We start from the raw sequence: 16769 nt of genomic DNA on the forward strand, positions 1-16769 counted from the left end.
GCCCCCTCGCCCATCCGGTCAATATCAGATGATACGTAGTAACTTCTAGAAGTACCTCCAGTTGAAATTTTTCATCTGGCAACGATCGCTACCAAACTGTATTTGATCATCAATATAATGCATTTGGAGCTATAAATCAAGTTCTGGAGAAAGCTGCAGAAAACGATAAAAACATACTTATACTTTAGACCATATTTTAGTATGAATATGTGAATGAAAAAGTATATCGTTGCTACACCCTGAACAATGGATATAGGACATTGAATGGGCCATAATAATGGCAATTTAGCAATAGAATTTAAAAAGTTATAGCCCTGCAAAGAAGGGGAACTTCTCCATAGACAAATAGAGCTGGCTAGGGATGGTAAATTATGAATTTAACCATGGCGATCAAAGTGTTAATAAAATAATAAAAATTTATAAAATGTTCAATCTATTAATCAATCAAAGCGGGGAACATAGAACCCGGGGAACATAGGGAATAGGGATGATCCCCCCGAAACCATGGGATAGGACTCTAAGAGTTGAATTAGAACGGGAAACCAACAGGCTGATCCAAGATCCGGTGCAACCAGGATAAGAGTCCTGTATGTACTGTACTAGTCTGTACACCTGCTCTGTATCAGACTAGGTGAATAATTTTTTTTTTATCAACACAACAATCAAAACACAATACAATAATACGTTAATACAAGGGACACCACAATACTATACTTAAACAATATTAACTACAATAACGATAAGACATTCAGAAATAATAAATATAACACAAAATATATATATACAAATATATATATATATAACACATAAATACAAAGTACAAAAACATACAGCAACAGTAACAGCACTAATAATAATACAAAACAAAAGGAAATAATAAATACAGATCTAAACTTAACTAATAAATACAAAATACAAATAAAAATAAAAACACACCACAAACACAAAATACATTAGACATTCCTCCGCCCCCCCCCCCCCCCAAGACCGCCGGATTCCCCAGGACCAACACCCCACCCCCACTCAGACTAAGTGAATCCTGATGTAAACCTGCTCTGTATCAGACTAAGTGAATCCTGATGTAAACCCCAACATGCTCTGTACCAAACTATCTGCAGACAAAAGGATTATCCAGTTAGTCAGATAACTGTGAAAAATAATTATGTTTAAAAACAAGTGCAAATTCACAATAGCTGCGACCACGTATGTGCATGCATCTATGCATTCATACACACGCACACAAGGGGGCGTGACTGTGTAAGTGTCCTTGCCCCATGATTAATAAGCTTTCCACAAAGTTTGGCCATGCTACATAAATGTGTTTAGAAGTAATGTGACTGTTATAGGCCACTTCCAGTGCTACCGCCCCTTTCAGCCAATATCAACACACACACACCATCACACATGTCATCCTCCGATGGTGGAAACTGTGGCCGCTAGAGGGTTGGAAATGTTGTGGACCTACTAACAGACCTATAGAGCTGCTGGTCGCAGCAAACGTTTTTAACTTTGATATTGAATAAACTTGTGGACTTGAAGTGTGTCATTGTTTCAGAACATAATTTTTATTTGATTAACCTTTATTTAACCAGACAAAGTCATCGACAGCAGATCCTAACTTACAAGGCAAGTATTCTGCGATGAACTCCTTGAACCGGGTAATCCTGCCCCCTGGACCATCTCCCACAGGCCTGTGAATATCAACACCACGTATGGCGTCATCACATTGTTCTTCACCTGCGTATTTGATCCTCAAAGCTTTCATGGTAAAATAAAACGTGCATTTCATGTAGGTCTATGTGTTAACTAGCCACACAGTGTTTGTGTGTGAAATGACGAGACAAAAGCAGCAATCTACAACATGTATGAGCAACATTTTTATTAAGACCGTGACCATAACGTCCCCAAGCTGACCTCAAGCCCCACATACACCAGTCCATAAACGCATTTATTCATCGAAAGCACCCACATGACAGTAGAATGACAGCTGGATACCTTTTATAATTTTTTTAATAATCGATTTACAAAACAAATTATACAGTATATGTGCATATATAAATACTTGGCCATATCAGAGCGCTGCCTTTAAGCGCAAAACACTCCTGTCTGGTTGCTTGAAATGCAAAGTATCTCCTCGACATTCACTCCGTTGGAATAGAAAAGCACTCGCGTTTTTTCATGCCTGCATTATTCATGACTGCTAGTCGGGTTAGCGTTCCATTTAGGGAACTCTCCTGTGTGTGTCCTCTGCGTGTAGACTTAGCATACCAACCCAGAGGGGATAAGAAACACAACGACAAAGCCTGAGCGGTTACCGTGGTTACTGTAAAGCTATGTGCTTTGTTCGCATCAACCTTGACCTTTATGTGAGGAAATGTGGTTTTCTAGAGTCAGTTCAAACTCAGGGGGCCGCATTTATCACCATTTCCCTGTAAAGATTGAAAGTTGCTAAAGTACTGTACAACATTGTACTTAAAAAAAAAAGCCAAACATTTCCAATGACTGATAATCTAGTTTTATGTGGGATATGAGTTATGGTTTGAATTGATTGCCCAAAACATGACGGACGTAGTACTAAACACTATACCTTCAACGATGCAGAGAGAAACTATGAACCGATTCAACCTTGCAGTGATACAAACTGTACAGGTAATAGTCAAATTGATTTAAAGGAAAGAAATAAAACATAGAAAGGATCAAGAACTATACATAGTCAATGTTTCCTTGCTCTGCTTGCAGCTACTTAATGTATAGTTTGGCTGACCTCAAGCCCCACATACACCAGTCCATAAACACAACGGAGTCTACAGCCAGTTTCTCTTGGTGATAAGCTTGGTAATACAAACACATATCAACATAACAAATACAACTGGACCTCGAGGGCCTCTCTTTCCACAAAGTAAGGTGGCCAAATTAGTCGACAAACTTCTAAAAACAACCTCAAGCCTGAATTTCAGCATTATTAGAATGGGTTGTGTCTGGTAGCATTTTTCTGCTTAATAATAAAAAATATATATATATATTTTTTTTTGTGTGAGGTAAACAATACATTTCAACCCTACAGTGTCCCTCTGTACTCCAGTCAATGTGATCCACAATGACACAAACAGGGTGCCCACATCAAGTGGTTCAATGACTAAATAAACCTCAATTTTAAATCCTTCCCACAACAAAGTATGCAAGTGTGTGTGTGTATGTGTGTACAGCTGTGTCAGCATGCAGGGACTCATTGTTGACCAAAAGTTTACAAATCACACAGACCCATCTTGGAACACATAGGTGATCAGTAAACACGGCACTAACTAGTTGGGAGGGTCGTCGTCAGCTTCCAGGAGGGGTAGGGAATGAAAAAGTTCTAAATGTTATGGAACCGTACAGAGTGGCGTGTTTTTTTCAACCAACTTAGTAGGAAAAGCACTGACTGTTGAAAATTGTCATCATGTATTACATCATAACCAACATTTCTGACACCAGAAACTACTCTTTCTGCTCCATAAATTAACAGGGGTAACTATAGTGAACACTGCCACTCGACAGAGAACTTACAGGTGTATACGTATGCCTCATGTCTATAAAATCTAAAGATGAAATAAAAGAATAATACCTAGTGACCACCGTCCTAGAGACTGAACTTTGAAGTCTCTTGCTTTAGTCTGCAAGTCAACATAAACTTTTAATATCTAAATTTGGTTTTAGACAATAATCATGCTTTTTGTACAAACAAGTCTTTTTTTTTTAATCCTCTGGAAAGGCCTCGTTGCTCAAATAAATCTAAAAAAAAAGAAAAACAATGTAAAAAGGAGTTGCTTCAAATGACAACGCTGCTGTGGTGCAGATGAGTGGCTCCTCCTCGAGTCCTGGAGAGGGGATGGAAAGAGCTTCTGATGAGCGACTGCTCCTCGAGTCCTGGAGAGGCGATGGAAAGAGCTTCTGATGAGCGACTGCTCCTCGAGTCCTGGAGAGGCGATGGAAATAGCTTCTGATGAGCGACTGCTCCTCGAGAGGCGATGGAAATAGCTTCTGATGAGCGACTGCTCCTCGAGAGGCGATGGAAAGGGCTTCTGATGAGCGACTGCTCCTCGAGAGGCGATGGAAAGGGCTTCTGATGAGCGACTGCTCCTCGAGTCCTGGAGAGAGGACAGAAAGGGCTTCTGCAATGTGGGACTGAGGGTCATACACCCCCACCCCCTCGCATTCCCTCTCCGCTTGGGAGTGTGTTGCAAATGGAATGAATGGTTACAAAGTCCTGGAGATGAGGGGAGAAGGTGCGTCTCCTTGTGGTCTTGTGGGTGTAGTGGTGGGAATGTAGTAGCAACACAGTTCTGTTGACATTGTGGCTGCGTAGCTTGTCCTACTTGTTCTAAAGTTAGTTAGGCTGAGGGTTTTTACTCTGCCAGGTTCCTGGTGCTTGCTTGCCCGCCCCCCCCCAATCTGTGTCCAATATCAAATTCTCTTTACAGTTACTCCTCGTTCTCCTCCAAGTGTGTAGTACTCGTCCACTCACGTCCCCCTCATGCGTTTAAAATCATAGGACTATGCTGGGGTCTTCCTCTGCGGAGTTACTTTTTAACTATGCATCTACCAGTCCTGTAGGAAGGAAGATGGAAGGACGGGGTGAACGAGTGGAACACCCCACGATCCGCAGAGGGACGACGCGTTGAAAAGATTCCGGAATGCGACGCGAGGGATGGAGGGATAGAAAAGGTCGGTAAAATGTTTTAGATTACAACCCCCGCCCCCTGCTCAGTGTAATTACCAAATACCAATTAAGCACAGACTAATTAGACCGAGGGGAGCTGTAATTTAAACTAGTTACCGGGAAAGAGAGTGTTTGTGTTCAGAAGACAGAGATGAGTGCGAACACCCCGTAGAGCAGAGCGCAGGGGTAGGCCACCAGCAGCTGCTGCCCGTCCATGGCCAGCGCCGAGATGAAGATCTTAGAGGCCGAGAAGCTGCACCAGCTAATGATGGCTGCCGATAGAATTACTCCCATCATGCCTCTGGAGGGGGGGGAGAAGAGAGAGGGAAGAGAGAGAGAGAGAGAGAGAGAGAGAAGCATTAGAGAGAGAATGGCCCAAGATGTATACTGTACCTACCTAATGATGAGGTGTCATGGCGTTTTTAAAACATTTGTTACTGAAAAAACATATCTGGTAAGCTCTAGGTTTAAAGAGGTCCTTCTGCATGATTGCATGTGGGAAACACAATTTTACAGATGAATTGATTTAATGGACAACTAAATCTATTGACTTAGTTGAATAAGGATTTCTTTAGTCAAGGAGAGCCCTAGGAAAGAAACTCATCACTACCCATCTATATATAGTATGTATGAACCACATTTGAATGCAGACAATTAAAGCAGTCTCTGAATCTCTTACGGTACTTAACAGAGACTTCTGTTCAGTGTCAATTGAGCAGCTTCAGACTTGATAACACCACCGATTCATTTTGGATCTCTGGTTTCTAGCTTTAGGGAAATGGTGTTCCCGACCTAGATTATACCGCAACAACGTGTGATCTGCGGCTCCGGTGCCGCCGGCTCGTCCACATACTCACTGTAAAGAGAAGAGGACTCCGAAGCTGGAGAGGCTGATCATGGGAAGGAGGCAGTAGCCCAGAACACTGGCCACGCAGCCGAAGGAGACCCCGGTCATGCTCATCAGGTTGAGCAGGCAGTACATGGCCAGGCAGCCGATGACACTGATGCCGTATACGTAGCCGAACTGGATCTTGCCCGTCTGACAATGGGTGATAAAGAAATGCAGACGCACACGATAAGAAGATACACACAGGAATGAATCAACAAAGACATGCAGATTAACAAGCATACAGGACACAGAAACTGCAATTCCTCCCAACGTAAATACCAAGGGGATCTTTAAGTGTATTGCCAATGTAATAGCTTGTGGCTATATTCCCATCCAGGTCTATCTATTAAAAGTCAAGCAAATTTATTTCTACCAACCATAATTATGTCAGTATTAAGTATAGCTGATGCTTGATTAGCTAAATCATAGGATTTACCAGGAGTAACGTGGCTCCGAAGGCCAAACAGAAGACCATGGGGCCGGCCAAGTCGGTCTCATTCATGATGCTGCCGTCGGCCACCTTGAGAGGATGGAGTACCGTCAGAGTCTTCTGCCAGATGTGGTCGAAGTTGATCCCCAACTCTGGGACAGGACCGCAGAGAAAAAACAACTCAGAGAAAACAACTCTCCAAGTTTTTAAAAGATGGCTCACTGAGATGGTCTCCTCTCTGCAGCTGGAAAGCATCCGTCACAGTAGGTCTGAGACCTCGAACAAATTTGATATTATATGGGGTCCCTTTTTGGAATGCTTAGCTAGAACATAAGTGCTTCTCAATGTCCTCCTGTGTATTTTCTGTACTATGTATGTATGTATATGTGTTTGTGTATATATGTAATGTGTGTATATATGTCAGAGAATTAGCCCCTTGCGTCCTTAGTGTATAGCATATGACATGGTGTATGTTTGTTCATTGATGTGACAGTGTCTGGCAACATACTGTTTGTGTTCTTTTTATTTATTTTTTTATTTTCTTTGCGTTTGTGATTTGTCTTGATGTGCGTTTGTAAAACTATAAAAGCTGAAAATAAAATATTATAGAGAAAACAACTCTGGGACAGGACCGCAGAGAAAACACAAAATAGGCCTTTTCAAACGTGACAGAAAACATTCTAGATGGGCCCCAAGTAGGACTGTATATCAGCACCGACAACCAGATCCGATTTAGATTCACAAGGTCACGTTTTGACTTGGATTTCGATTTTGATATGGATTTGATTAGGCTTAATGGTGCTGGTTTCAGGGGGCCAGCACCTGCTCTTGGTGTGATCTGGTTTCGGCAGTAGTAGTTCAGCAGAAACTTGGCACGAGGCAAACTAGAGACATCTGCAGGATGGAAGGGAGGCCTGCTAGAAATAATGTATAGTGAACGTCTTAACATATACACTGATAAAAGGCATTGATTAAAAGAATGATGGTGGGATTTCAAAGATCTATTAGATTAAAATTAAACACTTTTAGATTTATTTTCTATATTTTTCTTATTTTCTGTTGCATTGTCTGCTCAAATCAATACCTGAAAGGAAATAAACTGTTCCCTAGCTACACATTTCCACTGAAAGAGGTCTATAGGGATGTTAAGATGCTTTAAGTAGAACTCTGTGATAGGACAGCAAAACAAACACAGCTTTGTAAAATAGGAACACATAGGAATAATGCTAGTTTTTGGGAATAAAAACATAATAAAAAGGGCTTTCCTGGGCTTTCACCACCACATCCAGATCTTAGAAACTTAATTGGAGATGACAGCTGATGGCAATTATACATTAACACTTTGAGTGCCACGGACGCGTTGTCGTTAGTTCATGCCGCCAGTTGAGTGCCACCAACGACATATAGCGGTTGTTTGTCGTTTATTTTTTTTTTGAGATTTTAATTCATATTTCATCAATCGGGCCTCACGCTAGTGTTGCAGACTCTCTCTGAGCTCAATTGGGAAAATACCGCCGCCTATCGCCTCTCCCTGTGTAACTGCACCCCATTGGTTTAGACCAGGGGTCTCAAACTCAATTTACCTGGGGGCCGCTGGAGGTAGAGTCTGGGTGAGGCTGGGCCGCATCAAATATTCCACAAAAAAAGGGTTTCAAGTATTCAAAAAAAAAAGTACAACTGATCCAATCTTCTCAATCTTTAGCTAACATTTCAGAACATGACCAGTTCTTCAGAACATGAACGGTTCTTCAGAACATAGGCTTCTCAGTGGCATTTTTTTTATTCTATCACAAAGCTGTTTAATCAAATCACCAGCCAGTATTTCAGTTATTCTGGTTGCTGTGCGATCTGAGGGGGATTTGCTTTTGTTTGCCTTCAAACATGGTCTCCATCACTTCAGTCATACATTATTTTCAAATTGCTACCCTTCACAAGAGCTACCGTTTCTTGGCATATAGTCACATTGGTTTGGTGCTGGGACTCAGGATGAACGCATATTTTTCAGTCCATTCACCTTTGAATTGCAGTCGAGTTTTCTTTTACTGACCATCTTTGAAAATGCCATATTTTTCTGCTGGCTGCCTGCTGGCGAAAATAGGCTAGTAGCTACATTTATCTCACGGAGATAAAACTGGGAGCGAGGCTACTGTAGATGCGCTGTCAACTCTGCTCTGACTCGGACTGAAAGAGACAACATGCAGTCCGTGAAGACCCGCCCTACTCCCCTACTCTGCATCTGAGTCGCAGACTGTGGGTGAGGGGGAAAAACGCTGACGGGACGCTGAATTTGATTGGACCAGACCCGTACACAGACAGAGGCAGTGCAGCCAGACATGCAGAGCACTGCTCGCAGTCAGAGGAGATAGCGAGGATGCATTTGCTTCCACTTTACTTGATATCACTCCGGAATCACGTTTCAACCAAGTCACTAACGTAACGTTGCTGTCATGAGCATGCGCTATGGTAGCCTACAAGTGATAAAATAAATAAAACGTCCAACTCTCGCGCAACGACTCGGCAAACAGTTGCGCGCAGGCCGCATTAACACTAAACTTTGATGTCAAGTAGGGGGCCGCAAAATATCATCCCACGGGCCGCAATTGGACCGCGGGCTGCGAGTTTGAGACCCCTGGTTTAGACTGATGGGGGGGGGGTCCAGCCTCCTCATGTTACTTCTCCAGCGAGGCATCTGAAGAGACCCAAGTTGATCGCCGAGCCAGAAAACACGTGGAATACATATTTACAGTACCCAACGCTGAATCAATAAACGCGATCGATATTTGGAATGGCAATCAGGAATTGGAATAATCTTTTTGGATAACATCTGATCTGAGGTAAGCAATTTATTTTACCAGTCTTGGGGTAATCGGATCGTTGTGACCTATATATCAGCGTGTGCCCCATGTGTGTGTGTGCGCGCTGATCAGGAAATGAGAATATATTTTTCAGATCGCTTCTATAGCGTGCATAAGTACACATATACTATCTAGCGTTTATTTGAAAACGATTCATAAATAGGCTGAAAAATGACAACGTTTTTTGTGTATGCCAGAATATTCCAGTAAAGGGCGTTTATCACGGAATCTATATATTTTCCTGAAAAACTAGGGCTTTTCAAAATGCTATAAAACGGAAATGAACCGATTAAAAAACAATCCGTCTGGACAATGTTGACTGCAAACAAGTCATTGATAAACGACGGGCAGAAGATTAGACACACAGCCATAATTTAAGACAGAGATTATGCGTTTAGAGCGCTATCATTGAAGTGGGTGGTGGCATTCAACGATAAATAGTGCACGCCACGCTGGCAATCAAAGTGTTAAGTGACGCGTCGGAATAGTCGTTTTAGAATTTATATAGTATAAATAGTATGGTCGTCAGGCTCCCAATTCACGTGCGACTGGTTTGTGAGTGAAAGTCCTGATTGCCGTGGAGACCTACGTACCCTCCAGCAGCGGTGGCTCGTCATCAAAGCTGCTGCTGTACATGGACTGTGCTGGGGTCGGAGTGAAGGCGGGCGTGGGCTGGAAGATCTGTCCCGTGTATGGCTGCTGGGGCTGCACCATACCCGCAGCGGGGTATCCCATAGGCTGGGAGTAGTCATACTGACCATATGACCTGAGAACAACACAGAACACAATATTCAAATATACGTACAAGACACAAAGATTACCAATTGTCTTGGTCGGACTTCTTTAGAGCAAGCAAGGAATACCAGAGCTGGTTTTCCATCCGATTCTCGAAGTCAACTTCCTGTCTGTTGTTGCTACGCAACTACGGCTTGGGGGGGAAATGCACCCCGGGTACATTGTGTACGGTTCATTTAGTGCAGAAAACGGATCGGAAAAGCAGCGAATTAAACACAATCAAGGGTCATTTGAGCTGCTGTGTTTCATTTTGTACTAATAACAAAATCAGAAATCCAAATCGAAAGTCTTATGTAAGGTTATGAAATGAACAAGAAGAATGTGATCAAATATGTAATAAAAACGGAGCTCAACGCATACATTTGATCGTAGAAACCCGTTTGTTGTCCCCTATACGACGATGGCGGCGGTCTCGTGACGTCAGAGTGTCTTCCCGAATCAAAGTTCAGCTTTACTTAACTAATGCTCTCTATCAATGCTCTCTATTCCAATCAAACTAAATTTGCAATGCATGCTTTTATTGCAGCTACTAGTTGACTGTGTATGTTAAATGAGAAGAAAAGCTAAAATCGAAGAATCAAAAACACATTTTGTGACAATCTTCAGAACTTTTGCTTAAGTAGGCCACCTACAAATTAAGTTGTATTATGAACAGCATTTTGGGTGTGCAGTGCATTCTAGGGATAGGCATTTGAAGCCATATTCAAAGACAATATTAAAATATTCTATTAAAAAATGTTGTTCCTTGCCTTCACAAAATAATCATAATTATTTATAAATCAAATAAATGAGGAAACCAGATCCAATTGATTAAATGTATTGAATATAGAAGAGAAAATTCAAATCCGTAGGCTGAATCAGTGAAGTTGACTCAAACAAAACCATCAACTATAGTCGAATACGATGCCTAAGGAATTTTGAATAGTCAAATAACGTGCCCATCCCTAGTGCATTCAGAATGAAAAATACATGCCATTCCACACACCAAGGATCATGGCTCTTAACATTTTCATTAGATGGTAATACCCGATGCGGTGGTCACTTCTCCTGGTGATGGGTGACCGCAATCAGAAGAATGATATGAGCAGCACAAGCTACCTACTCACTACAGTTCGACTTTGGCTTACTTCTGGTCTTCTGTGTTGCTGTTGTAGGCCTGGGCTTGGTCATCCACACTGTAGCTGGACTGGTAAAAGTCTGTGTTGAAGTTGTCAAACCCAGACATCTCACACTCTGCCAACAGAGGATGCAATTATAGTAATAGTTATCACTAATAGTTACACTGATGACTGACAAGGAAAGCAGAACTGTAAGGAATAAATGGGTTAAGGCAGCAGGGAGAAGTAAACCCCCGTCATCCTCATGGTGTATTATGGTTTTGCATTATAATTAGTGGTCCATGTGCCCCAAATCAATCAATATTACAATGTTGTTTGCCTGGACATTCTAATCAGTTATTACTAAATCATCTCTGATGGTCTGAGGAAGATGTCGTGGACCGTGAATTGTGTCGAGAATTTGTATTGTATTCATCATTAAAATAGCTTAGCTACTTTCTGCCTTAACGTTAGCCGGCAAACCAGTGACGAACAGTTAACCAAGCTATACATTGTGCGACTAACCTATCTAATCTAAGCAAACAATTATGTAAGGGGTATACAACCAACTTAATTCCTATACAGATGGCTAACTAACGACAATACTAGCAGCTAGCTCAGATCATCTCTCTGGGGACTGGGGGGCTAACGTTAACCTAGTAGCGTCAGCTAACGTTAGTTAGAATGGCTAGGTGGGCTGGCTAAGCTCTCTGAATGACTGGATGGCAATTTGGCAATACATTATATCTGTTTCTCGGGTATATTAAATACACATGTTAAATCGGGCAATGCTTACCTGCACCGTTTGACAGATTTACTCAGAACTATGACCAACTTCTGTGCTGCTACGTGTCAAGAGGAACAACAAGGTGTCTCTACTTCCGGACCGGACGTCTACGTTGCAGACGGGTGCACCATAGGGACAAGAAGGGCTGGTACTTTGGCGTTGCAAAAATATATACGATCAAATAAATATGGGAAAGGTTGTGTACTAAGGCCAAGAAGAGGGACCCAGTGCTGCAAGCTCAAATTGTGCATGCGAAATATATTTTTTAAAGAAATAAAAAAAAAAATATATTTTTTTAAATGTAATCATATTCCAATTACATTCCAGTGTATGTATGTATGTATGTATGTATGTATGTATATATGTGTATCTAATGTTAGTGAGGGCATGTTTACTTTGTACACTACTAACTGATTTTATAACTTTTTGTTTACCTACTGTATGTCCTATTTTATAATGTTTTATGTCAGCCCTTTAAGGGACGGGTGTTGCAAATTAGTTTAGGCTACAAACACTATATTTGTATCTGTCCCTTTCAAATAAATCTAATCAAATCAAATCAATTTGAAAATCAAAGGCCTGAGTTGCACTTTAATGTCAACATTACATGACATCTGGAATACTGTCCCTCAGTACCTTAGTGGATATTTTAACAGGGTTAGGGATGGGGCGACAGTGGATCGGGAGGTAGAGCAGTCGTCTGGCAATCCGGAGGTTTCTGGTTCCATTCCCGCTCCTCCCGGGCAGCGTGTCGATGTGTCCTTGAGCAAGACACTTAACCCCTAATTGCTCCCGATGAGCAGGTTGGCACCTTGCATGGTTGCCTCTGCCGTCGGTGTGTGAATTTGTGAGTGAATGGGTAAAATGTGAGTAAAGCACTTTGGATAAAAGCGCTATATAAAAAAGCAGCCATTTACCGGACTACTGCTTGACCTGACTCCTAGAACCCACCTCACCCCTGCCCACTTTGACAACCTAGGATGGCTTAGAGTAGAGGACAGAGTACAGCAACTTGCAATGGGCCTGGTCTACAAGATACACTACACGACCAAGGTACCCATGTACATGTCAAAATACTTCCCAAAGGTCAGTGAATACCACGATCACAACACCAGAGGGAGCTCCACAAATCATGTTAAACCCAGATTCGGCTCAAACAAGGGACTAAACACGTTTCGCAATTATGCCACATCAATGTGGAATGCCCTACCCAAAGCTGTAAAGGAATGTGAATCACTACCCACTTTCAAAACCACTCTCAAAGAACACCTACGGGAGACTGCAATTCGAAACTGGCCCATGTAAATGTCCTAACCCAACCCCCTCCAATGTACAGTAAATGACCAAGTATGGCTTTGTCAATATTCCAATGTACAGTTTTGCTTGTACAGTTGTACAGTGTTCCCCACCCACCCCTCCTACCCAACCCCCCCCCGCCCCCACCCCACCCACAAACAACCTCCAATGTACAGCCCCCCCCCCCCACCCCACCTACCCAACCTCCTTCAATGTATAGTTTTTACGTCAAATGTATATACTCTTTTCTGGACTCTTTTTGTATCACAAACAGTACTGTATTTGCAAATTTGGTATGTCATAAATGTATAGATGATCATGTAGCAGTACTGTCTATCTGTATGTCATGTATGTCATGTCCTGATGAATTGAAAATGGGGGACCCTGATGTAAACAGACAAAAGTCTTTCTCTGGTCTGCATCCCATTAACAATTGTGTGTATTGAGCTGTACTGTATTGTACCCATTCTGCAATCTGTTAATAAAGTTTTCAATCAATCAATCAATCAATCAACCATTTATGTACACGGGCACGCCACCAGGGGGAGCCCTACAGACCTCGTCCCAGTAAGATAAAACTCATACCTATATTCAGCAGCAGTACTATGGAATAGGCCCCTTCTCCACTTTTAAATCAGCTATAAAGAGGTGGATCATGAGTAGCAGAAGCTGGGAGTAGTTAACAAAGGGATTCTATTGCGTGTCCTTCCTTTTGTTATTTTATTGTTTATAAAATGGAATATGACTGTATGTATATGTATGCATGTATTAATACTAGTATTGCATAGTTGAACAATTTGATTGTAAGTTGTCTGCAATATGTCACCCCCCCCCCCCTCCCTGACAGGCATATCCGCAGACTCTGACCATGTTTTTTTTTAGCCCACACACATCCTGACACACAGACACTACAAACACCCACGTCGTCCACACACCAGTACATAACTCCACGGACACCAATGATGAAGGACCGCAATGGAAACAAGCCTATGGCTTTATTGTGTGTGTGTGTGTGTGTTTTTTTTTTTAAATCCTATTGGTGGGCCGATCCATTCAAATCAATAAAACTATTCAATCAACAATGTTTTTGTATGTATCTACCAAACTTGTAATGCAAAGTAAAGACACAGTTACAGGCACACTCCTATGCACATAGTTGGACGACAATCCACTGTCAAACATTTTTCGAAAGGATTGATTGAATTGATTGATTGAACATTTTATTAACAGATTGCAGAATGGGTACAATACAGTACGGCTCAATACACAATTGTTAAGGGGATGCAGACCAGAGAAAGACTTTCATCTTGTTCACATCAGGGTCCCCCATTTTCAATTCATCATAACATATGACATACATATATACAGTACTGTTACATCCAGACATTTATGACATACAAGATATACACATATCCAGTACTGTTTAAGAGACAGAGATCATAAAAGAAAATATATATGTTGAAGTCAGAGGTTCTATGTAGGATTGTTAGTAACTGTCTAACTGCATATATAACTGTTTCCACTAGAGGGCGCTCTAGGCGGAGCCACTCAAGACACCACCAGGTGGCGAGTATAAATAGAGATGTCTCCTCCTACTCTACCTTATGGTAACGTAGGATGCTTGAGGTCCGACAACGAAACCGAGTTCACAAACGGGGAGTTCCAATCACTGTTGAGAAGGTACAAGATAAGACACGAGACGTCATGTCCATATCCCCCACACCAGAACGGAGTGGCAGAGAGGAAATGGCACACCCTTTTCGAAATGGCTAGGTGTAAGCTAGTAGACAGTAACTTACCTAAGAGCCTATGGCATTATGTGGTGCAAGAAGCCACTTACACCAGAAACAGGTGCTTTAATAAGCACACGGGCACCACCCCGTATACAGCACTGACAGGAAAGAAGTGTAATCTAGCTAGAATGCACCGATTTGGATCAGTGTGTTATGCGTACCTGCAGGACAGGGGAAAGCCCGAGTCCAGATGCGTAAAAGGACTCTTTGTAGGGCACGACAAGGGAAGCCCCGCTTTCCTAGTTTATCATCCCGGTAAAGGGAGAGTGCAGAAACACATGCTAGTCAAGTTTGTCACAAAGACAACATGTGAGAGCGAGACACAGACAGAGGAGCCAGAGCTGGACTCCAGAGTAAGGTGTGTAGAAACAGAGACACATCAACCCAGTGTACTTAGCACGGCCGTGCAGGCAGGCCACAGTGTCCCCCGAATCAAGTAAATGGGAGAGAGCAAGGGATGAGGAGATGAGGTCCCTAGAGGACAACCACACCTTTGCTCCAGCCAAGTTACCAGAGGGCAGACAGACAGTGGGAGGGAAATGGGTGTATTCAACCAAGTTACCAGAGGGCAGACAGACAGTGGGAGGGAAATGGGTGTATTCAAGCCAGGAGGGTATTGAAGGCCACGACATATACAAATCTATGGTTCGTAGCCAACTGCTTAAATGCAGGAGGAGGATTCTCCAGGTTTAAATACGGGAGGAGTAGAATCCAGGTTTAATTACCTGAGTAGAATCCATGTTTAAATACTGAAATGGATCCTATGTTTAATTCCATGTTTAAGTACAGAGGTGGATGACTTACCATGTTTAAATACAGAAATGGATCCCATGTTTAAATACAAAGGTGGATGACTTACCATGTTCTAAATGATTTAATTATGTGGAAAAGATCCTGAGATGTTTTGACTGATGTAAGAGATGTATAGAAAAGCTGTGGGTAGCCTCATTTGTTAGACAACCTGTACTCGCCCTGACTTTTGTTTTGTAGTGAGTAAAATTGTCACAGTATTTTGCTGACCCCACAGAGAAGCATTGAACTAAGTCAAAAACATGTTTTTCGTTATCCCAGAGGTGCAGCACACGAACAGCTGTGTTTCAGAAAGGGCCGCAAGGGTTTAGAGCTTAAAGCCCACAGTGATACTATCAGCCTGTAAAGCCAAGTATGTTTCTAGCTATGACAATGCAAAATGTCTTTATCTAGAACAACTGCTCGAAGTGATGGAGATAAGATTATGAATATATTGCTTAATATGTAGTAGGTAATTGGAATGTATCCTCTATACCAAATATTGTGTTTTTGAAGATGAGGGGCGTTTTGTCAACATCATTTAAAAATGATGGACACTATGTATATATGAAGACTGTTGTTTACGAGGGCAACCAGGGAACCATTGTGATTTCTAGGAACCCAGTGTGCCGACATAGATGTAAACATGTCGATATAGAAAATATCATCTCATCAGATCTGTCATCAGAGAAGAAAGAATGACACTGATTTATTGTCCAAACGGACGACAGGGTAGCAGACACTATGAGGAAACCTGTTCCAAATTGAAATTGAAGAGATTTGCAAAGGTCATGTTTAATGTGTAAATATTGACTGCCATACTCTATTGATGTTTTGGATTATATTATTTCCTTTGTAAAATGTTTTTCGGAGAAGTTATCCAGTATGCTTATACAACCCTAAGTGGGAGTGTTGAAGTCAGAGGTTCTATGTAGGATTGTTAGTAACTGTCTAACTGCATATATAACTGTTTCCACTAGAGGGCGCTCTAGGCGGAGCCACTCAAGGCACCACCAGGTGGCGAGTATAAATAGAGATGTCTCCTCCTACTCTACCTCTTTCCCCCCAGCCTCTCAGTGAGAGGAGACCTCATGTGTTGCTGCTCATACCATGTGAATGAATAAACCACGCCGCTTAAAGGCTAAAGATAGAAACCATGCCTCTTGACCACATTATTGTCGCCCTATAGCCGGATTCTGTCAATAATATACATTCGAGGGGGAAGAAATTGTACATTGGAGGGGGTTGGGTGGGTGGGTGGACGGGGGTTTGGACATTTACCGGGGCCAGTTTCGCATTGCAGCCTCCCGTAGGTGCTCTTTGAGAGCGGTTTTGAAGG

General features: G+C 42.1%; 1 protein-coding gene across 1 annotated transcript; it reads right to left on the bottom strand.

The window, feature by feature from the left end:
* Positions 1-1871: 1871 nt before the first annotated feature.
* yipf5 (Yip1 domain family, member 5) lies at positions 1872-11652 on the bottom strand. Its single transcript, XM_084320945.1, has 6 exons — positions 11562-11652; positions 10796-10901; positions 9467-9639; positions 6025-6170; positions 5557-5738; positions 1872-5000 (listed from the first exon to the last, which is right to left on the bottom strand). The coding sequence occupies exons 2-6, from the start codon at positions 10891-10893 to the stop codon at positions 4838-4840; spliced, it is 762 nt and encodes a 253-aa protein (XP_084177071.1). The 5' UTR covers positions 10894-10901; positions 11562-11652; the 3' UTR covers positions 1872-4837.
* Between the last annotated feature and the right edge of the window lie 5117 nt (positions 11653-16769).

Source organism: Notolepis coatsorum, assembly GCF_963971535.1.
Source record: "Notolepis coatsorum genome assembly, chromosome: 8".
In the NCBI taxonomy this organism is placed as follows: domain Eukaryota; kingdom Metazoa; phylum Chordata; class Actinopteri; order Aulopiformes; family Paralepididae; genus Notolepis; species Notolepis coatsorum.

Bases quoted from the DNA above. Each gene is read 5' to 3' on its own strand.
- yipf5 (XM_084320945.1), bottom strand. From the start codon at position 10,893: ATGTCTGGGTTTGACAACTTCAACACAGACTTTTACCAGTCCAGCTAC. The intron at 9,640-10,795 runs GTAAGCCAAAGT...TGTTGTTCTCAG, and splicing joins AGCAACACAGAAGACCAGAA to GTCATATGGTCAGTATGACT. The intron at 5,001-5,556 runs GTGAGTATGTGG...CCCCCCCTCCAG, and splicing joins GGAGTCCTCTTCTCTTTACA to AGGCATGATGGGAGTAATTC.